Below are 16862 nucleotides of genomic sequence, written 5' to 3'. Positions count from 1 at the left end.
CCTCCCGACTCCCCAAAGTCTGCCCACCATCTACAAGGCACAAGTCAGGAGTGTTATTGAATACTCTCCACTTGCCTGAATGAGTGCAGCTCCGACAGCTGCACCATCCACAACAAATCAGCTCGCTTGATTAGCACCCCACCCACCACCTTCAACTGCCTCCACCACTGACACATAGTAGCAGCAGTATGCACTATTTACAAGATGCACTGCAGCAACTCACCAAGGCTCCTTAGGCAGCACCTTCCAAACTCGCAACATCTACCAGCCAGAAGGACAAGGGTAGCAGATACCCGGGCAACACTACCGCCTTCAGGTTTTCCTCCAAGTCACTCTCCGCCCTGACTTGGAAATATATCGCCGCTCTTTCACTGCCACTGGGTCAAAATCCTGGAACTCCCTCCCTAGCAGCACTGTGGGTGTACCTACACCACATGGACCGCAGCGATTCAAGAAGACAGCTCACCACTACCTTCTCAAGAGTAATAGGGGATGGGAAATAAATGCTGGCCTAGCCAGCAATGCCCACATCCCATGAAAGGCTGAAAGAAAATTGTCCTCCCATCATTGACACTCCACCAGTCACGTGCTGTTGCCTCAGTCAACAAGCGAGGACTACTGCCCCCATGCTGAGGTGGTGCAGATGAAGCTGAACACTCAAGCTCCAGAGTCAATTTAGGTTGCCCTGCAAGGCCATCTGCTGTCACCCCCACTAAAGGTCCACTAAACTCTTTGGAGTACCAGGCAAGGCAAAGGCCCCTGCAAGAGAGGCAGTAAAGGAATGCACAAAGTTTAACTTTGGGTGTGTTATTGGATGTGTTGTTGAATAAATCTATTGTGGATTATTTATTCTCATGTTTTTTATTTCAGGATTTTGCCTCAGATGAAGGTCTGTAGCAGAGGAATGGATAGGTGGAGAATTCAATACCCGCAGTAATGTAGGGATGGTTTTAGGGGCACTGAAGTCTGATTAACTGCTCACAGACTGTCCACTGAAGCAATGGGGCCTGGATGCTTTCTTCCTTCCTTCCTCCTCTGCCTCTTCCTCTCCCACCTTCTGACATGCTCGCTGAAGGCCAGGTGGCAAGGTCTTCACTCCCATGAAACACAGAATCCCAGCACAAACTTGGAGATAGACTCCAGGGAGTAGTGTGGATTTCTCCCTGACTGATTCAGCCAGTACCTAATGTTTTATAATGCCAATCATTTGCTCCATGACGATCGTGGTGGCACCATGGCTCTCATTGTATGACGCTGGCCACATGTGGTTGGGTAGTGGAGGAGAGTTATGAGCTATGTGGGTAGCCCATTGTCACCCAGCAGCCAGCGTCTGGTTGTCATAGTGGTGGAATGCAGCAGGAATGACTGACTGGTGCAGCATGAAAGCATTGTAGCTGCTGCCAGAATAGCAACATTTACCAACATGATGCTCTCCGTGTAGTCACATTCCAACTACACGTTAAGTGAGTGGAACCCTTTGCTGTCCCAGTACAGCTCCCCATTGATATCTGGCACCCAAGCAGCCACATGTGTGTAGTTGATGACTCCTTGCAGCATTGGGAATCCTTTCAATGCCCTGTGGCTACACCTCCTATTTCTCTCTGGTTAGAGGGGAAGACTAGGCTGTCCCCTGTCCTCTGTTACCCCCTTGATGCAGCATTGCACAGCTAATTGTGAGGTTTTGGCAATGTCTCCATTTCCAGCCGAGAAGGAAATTGAGGGTGATGGTGATTTCATAGCCACTGGCAGTAGAACTGAGTGATGAAGGTAACGCAGTTCAGTAAGCATCTCCTTGGTGAATCATGGCCATCTCAGACACTGTTCCTGGCTGAAGTAGAGGTAGAAGAAGTGCTCTATGATACTTTTGGCCTTCTCTTGAGAGTCTTCCTCCTCCTATACACAGTTTTCCCTCTCTGCAGTCAGTGCTCCATGTCCCTGTCATACTGCAGCCCAAGAGGGACTGTAACCATAATCCCCACGAGTGAAAGCAGGCCTTCTGCTGACAGGCCTGCAAACTCCTCTGAGCTTGGAAAAGCTCAGCGCCACTGCCTTTTGAATCAAACTTTTCAGGGTTTCTCTAACAGCAGAGTACACAGCACTTCCACTAACTCAGCAGCAGCAAATAAAACTCAAAAGCACCTCACCTGAAAGTCCCATGCTGAAGCCTTTTAACTCGCATTAGTGGGAGGGGTGGGGTGGCTCGGTCCATCAGACATTTGGGCTGGAAGTATTTAAGAGAGGGCATCAACAGGATCTGTAAGATACAAATGGCAGATCAGGAGTCAAATCATTTGAAAGCTGAATGACGTCACCATCTGTTTCTGGCACATACAAGGATGCACTCGCATCTTTACAGTGTGGGCTGTGCTGGAAGTGACTGGAAGTGGATTGGCCACAATTTCTGGGACGCTGGGCTCTTGTAGTGCCAACACCAGCGATTCTACATAGCCAAATTTTACAGCCTAATGTCTTAGGTGATGAGAATAGAGATAATATGGCAAAGCTTATGATTTCAGCTGAAACATTGCTGTGTTGTGTTTGAAGTTCACTTGTGCAATATGTTTAATGACTCCCAATTCGATGCTAACTTGTACTGGCTTATCCTTTTCCAGTTGACAGACCAGTGAGAGTTTACGCAGATGGAATTTTCGATCTATTTCACTCGGGTCACGCTCGGGCTCTAATGCAGGCCAAAAATCTTTTCCCAAATACCTACTTACTCGTCGGAGGTAAGAACTGAGGTACAGCCCAATTGAAGCAAAATGTGCAATGCCAACTGAAGCAATTAACTCTTGTGGGCGATGCAAAGAGATGTTTAGAAACTGCGAGGACTGCACATCAAGAAAGTGGGAATTACTTCAGTGTTTTTTTTTTGTACCCATTTCCCACATTGGACCAACAGCTCTGCCACTCACTGGAGCACATCTGTTGGGAGAAGAGCGCAGTCTGCTCCACAGACTATTCCCCATGGCTACTGCAGAGCATTGCTTATCCTTTCACTGGATGAAAGACTGCAGCCATGGCTCAACTGAGAGCTAATTCTGACTCAGTTGCTATTCCCAGGTGTCCATCAGTCACGGTGTGCTGATGGTGTTCCAAATGTGAATAGTACATCAGTTTGAAAATGCTAATAAATGTGCCTGTTTTACATATTAACTCCCATACATCTTTTATGTTGCTTTCTAGATGTTTCCATCACACACTCATGCTTGCCAAATGCCACTCAGTTTTAAGGTTTAAAAATATAACCACTCTTGATGATGTCACTCTGAAATATAAGCACAGCTTCAAATCCTTAAATGGATTTGCAATCTGTATCATTCTTGCTTTTCTGAAATGTCACTTCTATTATTCCCTCAGTGTTGACAGTTCTGCTCATATCCTCCTACAGATCCATTACTCAGTAATCAAAATGTTCTTGCAACAAGCAATTTTTTCTTTGAAGCAGGTATTAAGGAATATATTAGTGTTAATGACAAGATAAAGTACTGTCAGGTATATTAATAGTTTGATCATAAGATAAAGTTATAGATCTTTCATTGCAAGTGATGGTTAAATAACAGCACACACAATCAATCTTGTGCCCAACACATCTGACATGAAAGCAAAGTCATGAAGGAAGATACATGCAGATTATTTGCGACGCAACTAGTCTGTAAGACACGTACAGACAAACACAAATGACTTACTTTAAAACTGCAGTTCTTCAACAGAATAGTGTAAGTATTCATTTTGGTTTCCCTCTTCCTCAGTACCCTGACTACACCATGCCCCGTTCCAACACAGGTCTGACCTATTACGTACTGCTACTTCTTAACCCACAGCTAGAAGATGCCTGCGAGTGGGCCAAAGTGACTTCGCCTCTACTTTATTCCCACACGCTTGACATCTTTGCTTGCTATCCTCCCACAATGCTTTGGCTGGAAATGAGAATGGGAAATAATGGGTTCAAAGCAGTTACATGTTGCCCAGTCACACAGTGCTAATGTCAATATTAAATTGAAGGACTGTGAGTTGAATTATAAAATCTTCTACAAATTCATATACTTTTCTGAAATCATTTTTCTTGTTACTGTGTGTACAGATATCTGCAAAAATGTGAAATGGTGACAGTCATTAAAAATGGTGGTGGGGCCAGAATTTATGTCTATGTGGGATGCCTGTGAAATGGATTTCTTATCAGGATTGCTTGTGTATGTTTGGTCTCAGTGTGCAGCGATGATCTAACCCATGAGTACAAAGGTTTCACTGTCATGAATGAGATTGAGCGCTATGATGCCCTGAGACATTGCCGTTATGTTGATGAGGTTATCAGGGATGCACCGTGGACGCTATCTCCAGAATTTCTTGAAAAACATAAGGTATGTTTCTCAATGGTCCATTCCCCTTCTACCAAATGTTTGTGCGCTTTGAGGAAATGTATGATGGGTTAACGTTTACTTAGTGGTATATTACTCCATGTCCGGAAAATAGTGCAAGGGGACATTCTTTCCCAAGTAATACAGCATTTCAAAGCTCATTTTAACTTCCAGTAAAAGTAGAAAACACCCTCTACTGACAGATCACTGAAATGCAGTATGTGGTTCAAAACCAACTTTGGCTCAAGGTCCTGTCCATTAACCTTGCCTCCTATTATCACAATTGAACAATTAATTTCTGCGCCAAGTGAAAATTCCCTAAAATGGGAAAAGACATTAAAAATATGTAGATTCTCCAATAGCATGTAAAAACCTGGGGCTGGTTTCTCCGTTTCTGAAACTAAGTGTTGACGCCGTCGTGAAAACTGTGGAGTTTCACAACGGCAAAAACGGCACCACAGGTGAAGGTATTCAGACACTCCAAAGGGGCTAGCACGGGCGACATGCATAATGTCACACTCCGGAAGCAGAACAGCGGCAGATTCACCGGTTCCGTGATTGCTGCACAGCTGCAGCAGCACTTAAGGGATTCTCCCCCTCCCACACACAAGCGTCGCAGCCAACATGACCGCAAAGAGAGCAGCGCCGCGCTTCCACGATGCAGAACTGGAGACCCTCCTTGACTCCATGGAGGAGAGGCGGCTGGTGCTGTACCCTGGCCCGGGAGGGAGGTCCTCAGGCGCCAACGTTCGCCGTGCCTGGGCGGAAGTGGGAGCCGCCGTCAGCGCCGACAGCAAAGTCGCCCGGGCTTTCACCCTGTGCCGAAAAAAACTGCAAGACCTCCTCAGGGTGGCCAGGGTGAGTAGTCAACGCTGTGCCCCTGACACTAACCCCCTACCCCCCACACACATGTGACCCAAACCCCCTCCCTCCCCCAAGGGATGGCCGCACCCCCATCCTGCCCCACATGCCAGCACCCATGCCAGCCGCAATGGCCGTGTGCCCTGGCCACTGATGCCGTCAGCTACTCAACCCCTGGGCTGCATGCGCCGGACTGTCTAACAGTGTCGTTGTTTGTGATCTCCCCCCCCCCCCCCCCCGGACAAGCCTGCGCTCAACCGCCGGGAGCGGGAGAAGACTGGAGGGGGACCACCAGACCTGCGGCCCCTCACTGTGCCCGAGCAGGGGGCAGTGGACGTTGTCAGCGGTCCGGAGTTCGTCGACGCGGAGGTCGGCGCCCGCGTCTAAGTGAGACCCCTACCTAGTTGTGGATCCTCATGACACTAGTGAAGAGGCTCCTGGGACACAATCTGATGCGCACCACACAGTCGGTCTGGTAGAGCAGGTGGGGGTAGGAGTAGCCAAGCGGCCGGATGGTCGAAGGGCAGCCCGGCCCCAGGAACCAGCTGCCGCCCAGATGGGTCCCAGGCTCCTGGAACATCCAGTCCACCCACAGTGCAGGTGCAGTCAGAGACCCAGGGACCAGAGGAAGGGATGATGGCCAGCTTCCAACACTTGCATGGGCCAGTCATGCATGCCACCCAGGCCGAAACCGCACAGATGGCGTCTGCGGTGGAGGCAATGGGGACGACGGTGTCAGACATGGGTCAGCGTGTGCAAGGCCTGGAGTATCCTGTGCAGATGGGGGACGAGGCCCAGGGCACGGCTGCCCTCTCACAGGCAACCATGTGCCAGAGCCAGTTGGAGATTGCAGCGGCGCTCCTCAGCATCAGCAGGCCATTGCTGAGAGCTTCGGCGCAATGCCCAGGTGCAGGCCGGCATAGCGCAGGCACAGAGGGAGATGATCCAGTCCCAGAGGGACGCGGCCCACTCACTGGCTGCTGTGGCACAGACACCCAGGGTGGTGGCACAGTCGCAGAGTGATGTGTTGCAATCCCAGATGGAGATGGCCCACATCCTGTGCTCCACGGCCACTAACGTTCAGACCCTCGTCGATACCATGCAGGCCTCCAGGACTGGAAGCGGCAGGTGGCACGGGGGCCTCGGGGGATGGCTCCCCTCACACCCCTGTCCCATGGAGAGGCCCGGGGGCCATCGGGCACCCCGATGGAGGAGGAGGCGATGGGGCCCATGCCGGTGGCTCCCGCAGGGGAGGTGCCGGAACACTGCAGCACCTCGGACTCCCCCCATCCCCGACCGTGTCCCCCATCCCTGGTGAATCTGGTGGCACAGCGGGCAGAACAGGGCAGCACCATGCCACCCGGGACGCCCAAGGAGCAGCTGGGCCCATCCAGGCCGGGCCGCCCCAGGAGACGTGCACCAATGGGGACCCTCGTCGCAGGGCAGGAGTCAAAGCAGGCCGCCTCCATTCCTACTGTACCGACTGGGGAACCACCTAGGCGTAGTGTTAGGGCCTGTGAGGCCAGAAAGTTAGACACCAGTTAAGTTGGCACCGGTGCAGGTCAAAGTTTAGTTATAGGGGCTAGGGCACAGACTGTATATATTTGTTCAAAATAAACACATGTTCGCACCGTTCAAACCTGCCTCTGTGCTCCGATTGATGGGTGTGGGGGTGGGGCGGTCAGTGCTGGCCACTGGGAGTGGGGGGGGGGGGGGGGGGGGGGGAACGTGTGAGGCCCAGCTGGTGCACCGTGTAACACCCTCCCCCCGACTGTCCTCAGCACCCCCTCCCCAGCTATTCGACAGGGCCATGTGATGGACTGGCCAGCTCACATGCAGGGATCACCCAGGTGGAAGGTACTACTGTGGGCATGAGTCAGACATTGTCAAACGATGTGGAGCATGGAGCTCATCGCAGAGGGGGCTGTCATCATCCTCCATCCCATGGACCAGACCCGCTGTCACTGCCAACCCAGTGCCCCCAGCTCATAGTGCCGCATGTATGTATAATGGAGGGGGGTGTGCATGCGGGTGGTTTGGTGGTGTGGGGGTGAGGGTGTTCGGTGGTGTGGGAGGTGAGGGTGTTCGGTGGTGTGGGAGGTGAGGGTGTTCAGTGGTGTGGGAGGTGAGGGTGTTCAGTGGTGTGGGGGGTGAGGGTGTTCGGTGGTGTGGGAGGTGATGGTGTTCGGTGGTGTGGGAGGTGAGGGTGTTCGGTGGTGTGGGAGTGTGGTATGGTGGTGTCCGTGCCCCTGGCCAGCGACTCTCCTCCCCCCTAGTCTGTGAAACGTGTTTTGATGAGTGTGCCCCGTGTGCACTGACCCTGGCGATAGCGTTGTGCGGCCTCCCGTGCCTGGCCTGGCCCCATGTCCCGCTCATTGTCCCCCTCCCCATCATCCTCCTCGTCTGACGAGGCCTACCCTTCCTCCTCATCCTCCTCCAGCACATCACCCCTCTGCTGGGCTATATTGTGGAGGACGCAGCAGACCACAACGATACGGGCGACCCTCCCAGCCTCGTACTGGAGGACACCTCCAGAGCAGTCCAGGCACCTGAAGCGCATTTTCAGGACCCTGACGCAGCTCTCGAACACACCCCTGGTCGCACAATGGGAATTGGTTTGTGGCCTCCATATAGGCGTCATCAGCCATGACCACAACGGGTAACCCCTGTCGCAACCAGTCCCGCAGCCAGGGAGGGGTGTCCCTCAAACATGTCGGGAATCACCGAGTGCCCCAAGGTGAAGGAGTCATGCACACTGCCCGGGTATCGGGAGCAGACGTGCAGGATCTTCATCTGATCGGATGGTACCCCTTTCAGTTGGTGAACAGCAGCCTGTTATCCGCCGGTGGCCGTAGGGCGACATGCACCCCATCGATGACCCTCTGGACCCGGGGCATCCTGGCGATAGCAGCGAACCCTGCTGCACGGGCATCCTGGTGGGCATGGTCCACAGGGTACTGGATGTATCGATCTGCCAGGGCATACAGGGCGTCAGTGACTGCACAGATGCACCTGTGCGCCGATACCTGTGAGATGCCGGACATGTCCCCACTTGGCGACTGGAACGACCCGTCATATAAAGGTTCAGCGCCACCGTCATCTTGAGGGCCACCGGGAGCGGATGTCCTCCCCCATACCAATGCGATGCCAGGTGTACCATCATGTGGCAGATGTGTCGCACTGTCTCCCTGCTCATTCGCAGTCTCCATCTGCAAGCCCGGTCTGGAAGGTCCTCAAAGGACATGCGGTCGTGGTAAACACGTGGCCTCATCCGGCACCTCCTTGGCACCTCCTCCTCCCTCTTCTCCTCATCCTGTTGGGCCCTCCAGCCTGGGCAGCTGCGACCTGTCCCTCTGCAGCCCGTTCCTCTGCTGCAGCCTTCGCCTCCTCGCTGAGCCGCCTCCGCTCACGCTGGCACAGGGCTGCATGCAGGGCAGCGGCCGTCGCCACGGCGGCCAACGTCACAGGTTGATGCCCAAAAGCCATTATTCTTTGCAGGGGGTGAAAGGTAAACATGTAATCATGGCACATACACCCGTGCCCAACCAGGTGCCATGGACTGTACGGTGCCCCGGTTGTCACTGCGTGCCCCAAACACGCAAGCCCCCACTCCCGCAATCTGGCCCCGTCATTGCCCCCGGTCCTGGCGCCCATCCCTGCTGCCAGGGGCACCATTGGATGGCAGTGCCCTCACTGGGGGCTGCCGTCGGCGTGGCTCTGGGTGGTCCCCCGATGGGTGCTGCCGGTTGGGTGGGGGTGGGGCGGGGCATCCATACGGCCGTTGTCAATGTGTGCACACAGGGGCCAGGGTGGGCGGCCAGCAAGGTGGCTGCCATAATGGCGGCCTGTGCCTGGGTACTGCCCCTGTCCTGTGGGGGGTTCCCCGGCTGCTCGGCCTGCCCCCCACCCACGTACCCCTCCCCTTCCCCGGCCTTGGCAGGGTCCCTCCCCTTCCCCGGCCTTGGCAGGGTCCCCCCCCCCCCCCCCCCCCCTGCAGAACGCACGCCTGGACACCGAACCGGGAACCCCACAGCACCTCCTACCTCCTCTCGCAGCCGCTTCAGCCAGCATGCCAGGTTCACGTCGGGAATTCGGCCCATCCGAGGCGCTGAATCACTGAGGTCCCGGAGAATCGGTCGTCAGGGCCGCTAATCAGATGCATACTGTACTTTCGGGCTGTGCGGCAGGCGCCGCGATTTTGTCATTTTGGGGGGGCTGGAGAATGGCAAATCGGCATGAAACCTGCGGCAGGCTCGATTTCGGCATCGGAGCCGATTCTCCGGCCCACCGCGTTTCGCAATTTCGGCGTCACCTCATGGAGAATCCAGCCCCTGATGCCCTGATCCATTTTAATTGCAGCTTTCTCACCACTCGTTGTTTTCTGGTGAGATTTGTCCAACTTTATCCACTGCTTTGTTTGATTGAACCTGATTTTCAGACTTGCTGGTTACTCAAATTACTTTTTTTCCAATTAAGGGGCAATTTAGTGTGGCCAATCCACCTACCCTGCACATCTTTGGGTTGTGGGGGTGAGACCCACGCAGACATGGGGAGAACGTGCAAACTCCACACGGACAGTGACCCGGGGCCGGCATTGAACCCGGGTCCTCGGTGCCGTGAGGTGGCAGTGCCAACCACTGCCCCACCGTGCCGCCCTGGTTTCTCAAATTTATGAAATTTTAAATGTTATGTTGTTTAAATTTAAAACCTGTTGCACTACTTTCCCATCCACTGCTGGTCAGCCAAAGAGTAGCAGGACTCAGGAATGAACAAAAACTCCCATTCTAGGTGCCGCTGGATCTGACAACCAAATGCTTCTTGAAGCTTCCCACCACCCAGCCTTGCATTGCTCTGTGGAGGCCTACACCTCAAAGGTTCAATATATTCCCATTCTCAATGCTGCAGACTGAATCCTCAGTTGCGGCAGAACATCAGCAAACAGCTGCCACTATAACCGAACACCTATGAAAAGTGCCGAAACCCCAGTGTAGACTACCATTCACCTCCTCGCATCTTTTGCACTTCCTGTCACTACATCTTCCTATGGTCAACTCACCTGACTGGGTCCATACAGCAGCAACTATTTCTCACAGAACAATCTGGCCCAGCCCTGCATTTCACTATAGATTTGATCTGGAGCTCAGGCAGGATGCCACAAGCAAAAGGAGAGGATCCATCCAGCTAATGATAGGAGATGGACCAGGGTATAAATATATTATCTGTATACCTATTTAATATAGAATACAATCATAGAATTTACAGCACAGAAGGCCATTCGGCCTGTTGTGTCCATGCCAGCTCTGCGAAAAAGCAATTCAACTATGGCATGACATTAGTTTTCGAATGGACTACTTGCCATGCCTTCAGTCGGTGTGTTTCTCCACTCGAGAATTGACTTGTATACATCTTTGCTAGATTTTCTCGATTTGTCAATGAGTCCTTTGGCGATCTTCATTGCTGCCTCAGATTTTCTCAACCTGCTCTCCCACCTTCAACAATTTGTGCTCATATACCCCATTGTCATTTTTCTCCCGCCCCTCTTTTATATTTAAATATATTTATATACATCTTCACTGTCGAACACTCTTCAGTTCAAGTCTCATCCTGGAATCTTTTGCTGATCACAATTTATTGTAAAATAGTGGAGGTAATGTAGACTGTGGGTGATAGGGTAGCATAAGTAATATTGCTTCAACTGCTCCTTGTACATCTTTCTTTTGACTTTAAAAGAAATTAAAATTGGAAAGGATGTATGAGGGACATAGGAACTGGAGCAGGCCATTTAGCTCCTTGAGTACGCTCTGCCATTCACTAAGATCCTGGGTGATCTGTAACTTAACTCTGTATGTCCATCTTTGCCCCATATCCCTTAGTGCCCTTGGGAAACAAAAATCTCAGCTTTATAATTAACAATTGTGAGAGCACCAATTGGCTTTTGCAAACTTCTAGATACACTGACTTATGTACATATACACCATAGGCATCGACATATCTAGAAGAATGACTTATGTACATATACACCAGCTTGTGTACATATTCACCGTAGACATCTACATGTCTACATCCTTTTGATTTTCAAGACTATCCTCATCACAATTGACAATGTCTCCAACCTTTGTATCATCTTCAAATGTTGAAATCACACCCTGATCACCACAGTCTAAGTGATTAAACTATGTCAAGAAGAGCAAGCGTCCCAACACTAACCCCCGGGGAACTCCAATACAAACCTTCCTCCAATCTGAAAAACAACCATTTATCATTACTCCTGGATCCTGTCACTCAACCAATTGCTAATCCAAGTGCCTACTTTTCCTTTATTCTGTTAGCCTTTTAAATTATTTTTTGTACCTGTTCATGCCATTTTAATGATCTATGTAACTGGACCCTCAGGCTTTCTTGGTCCTCCCCGATTTCTAGCTTTTCACATTTGGAAAGAATCCAGTTCTATTCTGTATAAATCCAAGATGAATGAGCTCTCATTTGCCCACATTGAAATCCACAGTTTTGTCTCTTCACGTAATCTATCAAAATCTCTTTGTAATTTCATCTACACTCTTTACAATTTCACTTATCCAGATTTGTCAGTGACAGAGACATGTGGCTTTCTAATCCATCATCTGAGTTGTTAATAAATATGGTGAATTTTCAGGCTCCACCACTGATCCTCGCAAAACATCACTAGTCACAGCCTGCCAATTAGAGTACTTATCTATTATCCTTTCTCTCTGAGTCCTGTCACTCAGTCAATTTCCTGACCAGGTCAATAATTTTCCTTGAGTTCCATGAGCTTTAATGTCTTATGAAGGACTTTGTCAAATGCTTTCTATAAATAACATCCACAGACATTCCTTGAGATTTTTTTTTGAAAAACTCAATCAGATTCATTAGGCATGAACTACCCTTTACAAATCCATACTGGCTGTCTCTGACCAGATGAACATTTTGCTAAGGCATTATTCTTATTAATAAACTCCAGTAATTCTCTGACAACTGATATTAGGCCTACTGCTCTATAATTCCTCTCTAATCTTTCTTAAATAGCAGAATGACCTCCATTTTCCAATCTAAGTCAAGGAAACTCTGGAAAATAATTGGTAGGGCATCTGAAATGCTGTCATTCAATTTCCTTCAATCCCTGGGAATGAAAACCATATGCTGTTGGCAGTTTGTCACTCTTTTGTGGCATTATTTACTCCCTCACTTCATTTTGCTTACATTAATTTTGTTGAGATTCTGACCCTGATTCAGTACTATATTACGTGGGATACCTGGCATTCTGACCTTTTCTTCTGCTGTAAATATTGATGCAGAGTAATCAGTCAGCATATCCTGCATTTCAATATCTTCATTTACAATATCACTGTTGTCAGTTTTTAAGGGGTCCACACTATCTTGAATACTCTCTTTTGCTGAATGTATTTATACAAATGTTTTGTGTTGATTTGAAATCCTTTGCAAGTTGCTTTTCATATTCCCTTTTTACAGGTCTTATTATTCATCTTGTTACCTTTTGCTGTTTTCTGTATCTATCCCATTAACAGTTTTTCCCATTTTACTTTGAATAGTCTGTACCATTGAAGCCACTTAGACTTATTTGGACTTGATTCCTTCGGTCCCATCTAGAATAATGGGCAGCAAGACTCCGCCACCCGCCCTGGTCCATCACAATTTCTTTCACTCCAGCCCAGCTGGTGTCCTGGCCTTGAAAGTCATCCTTAAATGCACTTTGCCAGGTCTTCTATAATTGGCCCCGTTTTCCTTTACCATCTGTTGATGTCCATTTTATAGACACTCTGGAAAGGTGTACGTACAAAAGGTAAAATACATGACTAACTATAACTATAACCTTTGAAAGAATGATGTTTAATTCAGTTCCTACTTTCTGGTGTTCTACACCAGGAACTCTTGCCCACTCTTCCCAATGATGTAGGTCCCAATATAGATCATGTGGTGGTATGTATTAGGGGTATTAAGGTACCCTGTGATGCCGAGAGGCTATTGGTGGATAGACACTGGGTCCCGATTGAATCAGCCGCCTGCTGGCTCCACCCAGCAAGGCGGAGTATAAGAGCCCGGGTTCTCCCAGCATTCTGTAACTGTGCTGCTGGGGAACAAGTCTGCATAATAAAGCCATCGTTCGACTCCTTCTCGTCTCGTGAGTGATTGATTGTGCTACAGATCCCAACAGCTGAATCCTCATCCTTTCCCTTCAATACCCTTTCAAGCCAGTTTGAGATGCCTTTCACCCTGGCATCAGACAGGGGACTTATCACACGACACTCTCCACCCTGTTTGCAAAGGATGCTATCTGTCGCGTACCTATTGAATCCACTACAACTACCACATTATGCTTCTCCTCCTTCTCCTTCCTCTGGACAGCCTCTTGCTCCAGGGTGCCTTGGTTCACATTGAGGTTATCTTCCCAACAACCTTTATTCTTACAGGTAGCAGGAACATTGTGCAGGTTGGACAGGATCCTTTGCTGCCCTTGCTCTATCTTTATCTTCTCTGTCTTCCTTGTATTCTGTACAATATCACTCACACCAAACTCATTCTGAACCTGCATGAGGTGTGACCAAAGTGTGGAGTGAACTGTCCAGATACTCTTTCCCCTTACCTTATGTGCCAGGGGAGGCAGAGGTGCAGAGGTATTGTCACTGGACTAGTAATCCAGAAACCCAGGGTAAAACTCTGGGGTCCAGGGAACATGGCAGATGGTGAAATTTGAATTTGATTTTAAAAAAAGCCTGGAAACAAAAGTCGAATGGAACCATTGCTGATTGTCTTCGGCGCCGGGACCCCCCCGCCCTGCCGGGTAGGGGAGAATCCCGCTCCAGAGATGTGGACATCTACTGCAGATATATTCATTATGGATAGTCTCACTGTCCACAAACCCCTGCATACTGCAGTCTAGACACATAAACTTCTGTCATATGTTTATCTGACGATTTAAATTAACTATATCTACTTTTTAGTTTATTGCAATATTGTTGTTTTTTCTACACACCAACTTGCACAAGCACTAAAACACCAGACAAAACGTTGAAATATTTATTGCCTGAAACGTGTATGAAACGTGACAAGTACTGGAGGCAAAAAGCAACACCTCCTTCCCTCACTGCCAAATTTCCACTTCCACCAAATTCCCAACATTTGCATTCTGTCTATGATGCACTTTTGTCATGACTACTCTGGACGACCACCAGGGGCAGCAGAACTGATATCACCCAAAATCAAAGTTAATCACAGTGTATACTTTGGGCGGGATCCTCTGGCCGCACCCGCCCGGCGACCGGACATTCCCGCCCGAGGTCAATGGACCTTTACATGGTCCGCGTCCCGCCCATGGCGATCTTGCAGCGGGCGAGGCGGAAGACTCTAGCCTTTTGACTCACTATGATCAATACCAAAAGAAAATCTGCTAGTATATTATTAGAAGTATTGCATCTGGCATTCACTTCTTGTTCACATCAAGCTTGCTTCATGTGTCATGATTTTTGAGTAACACATTTTTGGCAGCATTAATAATGTGAAGATATTTTAACTCAACATATCAACATTCTAGAAAAGAAGAAAGAGATTGTCAGCATCTTATAATGGTAAAAATACTACTTCTCCTTCATACTGTTGGACTGGCATGGTGGCAAAGTGGTTAGCACTGCTGCCTCCCGTCACCGAGGACCCGGGTTCGATCCTGGCCCCGGGACATTGTCTGTGTGGAGTTTGCACATTCTCTTTGTGTCGGCCTGGGTCTCACCCCCACAATCTAAAGATGTGCAGGGTAGGTGGATTGGCCACGCTAAATTGCCCCTTAATTGGAAAATAAATTTCAAAAGTAAAAAGAAATCCTTCACACTGTTGTTTCAGGTCTTTCCACCACTAGAGGGCACTGTGGTGTGAATCATTTAGATTCCCGAACATTTTGTTTCACATCAAATTTTAGGATCGTTTTTCACCCAAGGCAAAGTTTTTTTTAAATGTTTATTTGTACTCTGCTTCTCCAAATAAATACTTAATTACCCTGTACTGCCAATTGTTTTTAAGCTTAGTCATTCTCCCTCTCAAGTTTATTGTAAAGTAAATGTCCATAAGTTTATTGTAAAGGTTTAGAACATAGAATAGTACAGCACAGTACAGGCCCTTCAGCCCACAATGTTGTGCCGACCATTAATCCTAATCTAAGATCAACCTAATCTACAACCCTTCAATTTACTGCTGTCCCTGTGCCTGTCTAAGAGTCGCTTAAATTTCCCTAATGACTCTGATTCCACCACCTCTGCTACTATTAAGTTGAAATTTCCCTCACTCTCCACTGAATGACTCTCCACTGAATGGAATGTGTATTCTGTCACCTGATTTAGTAAGCTCCAATAATGTTCGTATAATTAGCTCTGGGAATCACTGCCAGCGCGGCAGTTCCTTTACTATTTATTTATTTCATTTACTCTAGGATTCCTACCAGCCTGCAAAAGACTCATTTTAATCGCTTTGGCAAAATGCCACTATTGGAACCTTTTGTTGTTAATTATCTACTCAATGTTAATTAATCAGATCCTGAACATCAAAACCACTTTCTGCTTCCTGAAAGATCTTACTCTGTTCTGCCTCAATTTCCTCTATTTGCTTTAGCCCCACTATCAATCCAATCCTCCATTTCCATTCCTCTTGATTTCCAACTGATTATCTGCCTCTTTTCCAGACAATGCATTTATTTATCTATTTCTTGTCATTTTTGCCTATCTTCTCTCTATTCAATGGTTGCCTGTGTCTGTTTTGACTCCATGCTCACTGTATATCTCTATGACTTTCCTCTCTCTCTCACCCTCTATATTCATTCATCTATCTAGGGTGGCATGATGGCACAATGGTCAGCACTGTTGTCTCACAGCACCAGTGACCCAGGTTTAATTCCAGCCTTGGGTGGCTGCTTGTGTGGAGTTTGAACTTTCTCCACGTGTCTGGGTGCTCCAGTTTTCTCCCACAGTCCAAAGATGTGCAGGTTAAGTGGATTGGCCATGCTAAATTGCCCCTTAGAATTCAAAGATGTGCAGGTTAGATGGGGTTATGGGAATAGGGCGGGAAATGGATCCAGATAGGCTGCTCTTTCATTGGGTCAGTGCAGACTCAATGGGCCGAATGGCCTCCTTCTGCACTGTAGGAATTCTATGGTTCTATCCAGTTCCTTTTATTTATACTTGATTCAAATTGCTCCCCTTCAGCTACTCTCCCACAGTGATCCTGAACCAACTCCCTCGCTAAACATTACACCAATATCTACTCCCCTTCACTCATACTGAGCATGTCACTTGCAATTCTTTATACTTCCACAAACAAATTCCTAAGTATCAACCTTACTTTGTGACACTCTTGCCCCTGAGTCAGAAGACCATGGGTTAATGTCTACTTCAGAGCATTAGTACATAATCTAAGGTGACTCTTTAGTGCATCACTGACATTTTGCTGCATTGTTACAAGCGTTGTCTTTCAGAGGAGATGTTAAACCTTGGCTCCACACTGTTGCAACAAAATCAAACCACTGTGGATGCTGGAGATGTGAAATACAGAAAATACTGGAAATGGGGGTCAGGCAGGAGACAGTACCTCAGCTACCTATGTAGGTGGACTAAAAGATCCAAAATA

At 48.7% G+C, this 16862-nt stretch overlaps 1 protein-coding gene across 3 annotated transcripts in view; it reads left to right on the top strand.

Moving 5' to 3' along the window:
- Positions 1-16862, top strand: part of pcyt1ba (phosphate cytidylyltransferase 1B, choline a) — a 152808-nt gene that overhangs the window by 99582 nt on the left and 36364 nt on the right. For all 3 annotated transcript variants that reach the window (XM_072513951.1, XM_072513952.1, XM_072513950.1), the window contains exons 3-4: positions 2613-2729; positions 4210-4361. In XM_072513951.1, coding sequence (XP_072370052.1) covers positions 2613-2729; positions 4210-4361 — 269 coding nt within the window. The remainder of the gene's footprint in view (positions 1-2612; positions 2730-4209; positions 4362-16862) is intronic.

The sequence above is a fragment of the Scyliorhinus torazame genome, chromosome 8 (genome assembly GCF_047496885.1).
Source record: "Scyliorhinus torazame isolate Kashiwa2021f chromosome 8, sScyTor2.1, whole genome shotgun sequence".
Taxonomy (NCBI): Eukaryota; Metazoa; Chordata; class Chondrichthyes; order Carcharhiniformes; family Scyliorhinidae; genus Scyliorhinus; species Scyliorhinus torazame.
This window is presented reverse-complemented; position numbering and strand designations above follow the sequence as displayed.